At 22.4% G+C, this 3,938-nt stretch overlaps 1 protein-coding gene across 1 annotated transcript in view; it reads right to left on the reverse strand.

The window, feature by feature from the left end:
* Nucleotides 1-2,300: 2,300 nt before the first annotated feature.
* The window catches only part of LOC102671469 (phospholipase B1, membrane-associated-like), a 20,015-nt gene continuing 18,377 nt past the window's right edge, over nt 2,301-3,938 (reverse strand). The window contains exons 4-7 of the mRNA XM_031514601.1: nt 3,804-3,934; nt 2,927-3,225; nt 2,517-2,695; nt 2,301-2,437 (exon numbers count right to left, since the gene is read on the reverse strand). Coding sequence (XP_031370461.1) covers nt 2,301-2,437; nt 2,517-2,695; nt 2,927-3,225; nt 3,804-3,934 — 746 coding nt within the window. The remainder of the gene's footprint in view (nt 2,438-2,516; nt 2,696-2,926; nt 3,226-3,803; nt 3,935-3,938) is intronic.

The raw sequence follows: 3,938 nt of genomic DNA on the forward strand, positions 1-3,938 counted from the left end.
GTTTCGAAAAATGAATCTTATATTAGGCGCGCAAATGTGAAGTGGCCTATATAGGAAGTTGCTATTATATCTTCGTTAGATTGAAGATCTGGAAAACGTTAAGGAATTGAACTTGCTCGTAAATTATTGCTAGATTATTGAAAATAAAATTCAAACTATCTGACCGCTTCACATGTCGTGGCTTTGTCCTTAACGTGTCTTAAAATCATTGGCGACTTCAACTTGTAATATATCTCATTGACACATTGACATTGAACCCCAATTCCATAAAATTCTCTATAACATCTGCGCTTTCCTTCAGATGAACTGAAGTAGATTGATTTGCTTCTCCTTGGTTGTTGTTTGGATCCGATGATAATCTGCTATCTTCGTGTGTAGACAGAATGCATTCGCCATTAACCGTTGATGATTTTTACAATGGCTACACGCGGAATACCGTCTGTTTCGAGATGAAGTTGCATAAGTATATATCCTATTCATACACCATTGTAGAAGAGAAAGATTTTCTTCTTGAATTATTATTTAGGTTATTTCTTGCAAAGTATCTATGGACTTGTGCTGTTGCTCTACTGTAAATATTCTTTATGCTAGCACTATCAGAAATGTTGCATTACATTTATTGAATTAGTTGATATCGGCCAATACGATACATAGCTAATACTACTGTATTGACTAATCTATATGATTAACTAATACTTTTTATTAATAATTTATTAACAAAAACATAACGAAACTTTTTGTAAAAAAAAATATATCTTGAAATTAGCTCAAAAATTTCCAATTAACCGGTATTCCTATATTTTTGGAATCCTATATAAGATACATACCTTATGTAATATATTATATTATGTAATAATATTATATGATAAAATTATATATAAATAATAGCATATAACATAATTTTCCATTATTTAATTGCATATTCAATTTTAATATATCGCATTACTATACATATTTTATTCCTTATTATTCCTATTAAATTAAAATAATGATTGTATATGATTTTTTCCTTTCTTCGGATATTCCGATTTTTTATATGAATTCTTTATATTTCTTATCATCACTATAACTTGAGAAATGCTTGCATCAATAGATAATATTGATATTAAAAAAAATAAATTAATAACAATTGATGAACAAATATGAAACCATTGGTTAATTAATATGTATAAAGAAAAGAAAACTGTATAATAATACATTTGAAATTATTTGATAAATAAGATGGATTTGATTTTGTTAAATAGTTTATCATTTATATTTTTGTTATGAAGTATGTATAGAAATTGAACGGAGATATTTAAAAAGCAGTTCATAAATATATAATAAATACTGAGGAAAATATTGCATACAATATAAAAATCAATAGTAAGTTAATTATGATTACTAACATAAAATAAAAAATGATTATATCTTCAATATAGCTGAATTTATTCTTATTGAACATATTCGTTATTTTTAACTTTTAATTTAAACAAAAATTTTTTGACATTTGTCTATAATATTTTTTTTAGAACATTTTTAACAAATATCAATGAGAGAGAACATAATTTAAAATATTAAAAATAGAAATATCAAAATTAAAAATATCAATAGAAGAATTGCTTATTAAAAGAAGACGATTTAAAAAACTATTTTTATTTTATTTTTCATAATATGTTGCATTTTGCTATTATTATGCATAATTATGAATGCTAGATAAAATTTTTGAATTTGAATAGTTGAAAAAGTATAAAAATTCAACGTGCAATCACGGTATTTGATATAATTATACAAAATTTTCTTTATTTTTCAAATCTAAATAAAACAATTTTTTTTTCTTTTGTTGTCCTCTGTCTTTCTCTACTAACAATATATTGATTCCACTATTAATCATTTCATATTCTCTACCGTAATTTGTCTTGCGTGATTGCGAATATAAATATATAATAATATAAACTTCTATCTCTATCTCATTTTCTTTTCATATTTCATAAAAATATGGTGAGAAAGATCAAAAATGGGGAGAGAAATCACATACGATTGCCCGGATTTTCAATATTTAATAGTAAAGTTTCTTAAAAAAAATATTAATTCATATTGGAACGAACAATATATTACATTAATAATTAATTCATAAATAAAATTTCAAGAATAAAAATTTCAAGAATGAATAGAATATATGATTCAAGATTATATAATTTTATTTATTTAGCAGAATATAAAATATTCTTCTGGCATAATATATTTTGTATTATACTATAAATTTATATTAATATAAAATTTACATTTACACAATTTATCTTTATTTTTAATTTTTATTATTATATCTGAGAATTTTCACGTGTTACTAGATATGGTCTTTTGAAAGTAGGACATAAAAATGTTTTAAATACTGGAAGTAAAGTAGTAGTTTTGTTTCCAATTGGTTGTAATAAATTATTCCATAAAGCATTCGCAACTAAAAATAAATATAATAATATAATATTTATACGATTAATAATAAAGATTATTTTATGTAGCTCTATATTCTTACTTACAGATTGCATGTGTTTTTTGACTTATATGAAAACAATCAGCAGAAAAATACGGTAGATCACTGGATTCGCCTTCGGGAAGTGTAATTTTAATATTACTAATGCCTGGTGAAACAATAATAGTAAAGTCTTTTCTATTAAATTCTGGATAATTGGCAACTTCCTCTTGCAATTTTTGCCATCTACAAAATAGAAATGTAAGAAATTTATATATTTTGAAAAGAGAATTTTATATATATTTTATATAATAATTTTAAAATTTCCATGAAAAAATGAAGATAACATAATATTTTATTATATTATTATGTTATAAATTTTTATGAAAAATTAAATTTTTTAATTAAAAACTATTAAAAAGAAATACAATTTCTAAATTAAATTATATTTAATTAATTAAAACTAAAACTACAAACCTGCTCATTACTTCATAATATTCCTGTCTCTGATCTTGGAATTGTAAACCAAATAAGCACGAGCATGCGATAGTAGTGACTATATAGCACCTCAATAAATTTCTTTTTTTGCTTGTAATAACGTATTCTTTTAAATTGGGCACTATTATAAGTGATATCAAAGTACGTGGTAAATTATCTCTTAATATTCGAAAAGTATTGATTAAATCAATTCTGTGCTTTTCTAAAATAGACCACGGAGAAGAAGGTACACACATTTGGGAACAAAAATCATTGGCTCCTATGAACAATGAAAGGAACTGCAAAATATTAATGAATACTTTAATAATTGATATATATTTTTGTTACATAAAAATAGATATTTTATTTAAAAAATTTATTCAAATAGTTTAAATTGATGTAATGGAGTTCAATTAATCATATAATTAATAAATAAAAAATGCATTAAATTGAAATTATTATATTAGAATTTAAATGACTTTTTATTTTAAGTGAAATGTTTTTCGTATAATGTTTCGTATAATATATTTTGTCATAAATCATAATCTAAATTAAGAATGTATATATATAATTTATTAATAAATGCATATACAATTTTGTTAACATTCATTAATAAATTTCAATAACCAATTAATATCTGTATTCATAAATAATAAAACTAATAATATTAATAATTTTATTAATAATAATAACATCATAATCATGCAAATAATAATTTACTAATACGAATATTATTATTATATTATATTAATTATCATAAAAAACTAAATATTATATTTTTAATAAATTCATAAGTTTTTATAGATGTATATGTATATGTTATAATTCATTTTTAGCGATAATGATTTTCATAATATTTTACCATTTAAAATATTACCTTCCAATGCTTCTTTATATCTATTCTTGTATCACGTTTCATTCTAGTGATTAAATATTTAGCCATAAAAGGCATATCTCTAGACATTGCAGAAATTTCAGCGACATTTAATTGCGAAGCTGGCTCAGAAGTTTG

This window comes from Apis dorsata, unplaced genomic scaffold (assembly GCF_000469605.1).
Source record: "Apis dorsata unplaced genomic scaffold, Apis dorsata 1.3 scaffold_47, whole genome shotgun sequence".
Classification (NCBI taxonomy): Eukaryota; Metazoa; Arthropoda; class Insecta; order Hymenoptera; family Apidae; genus Apis; species Apis dorsata.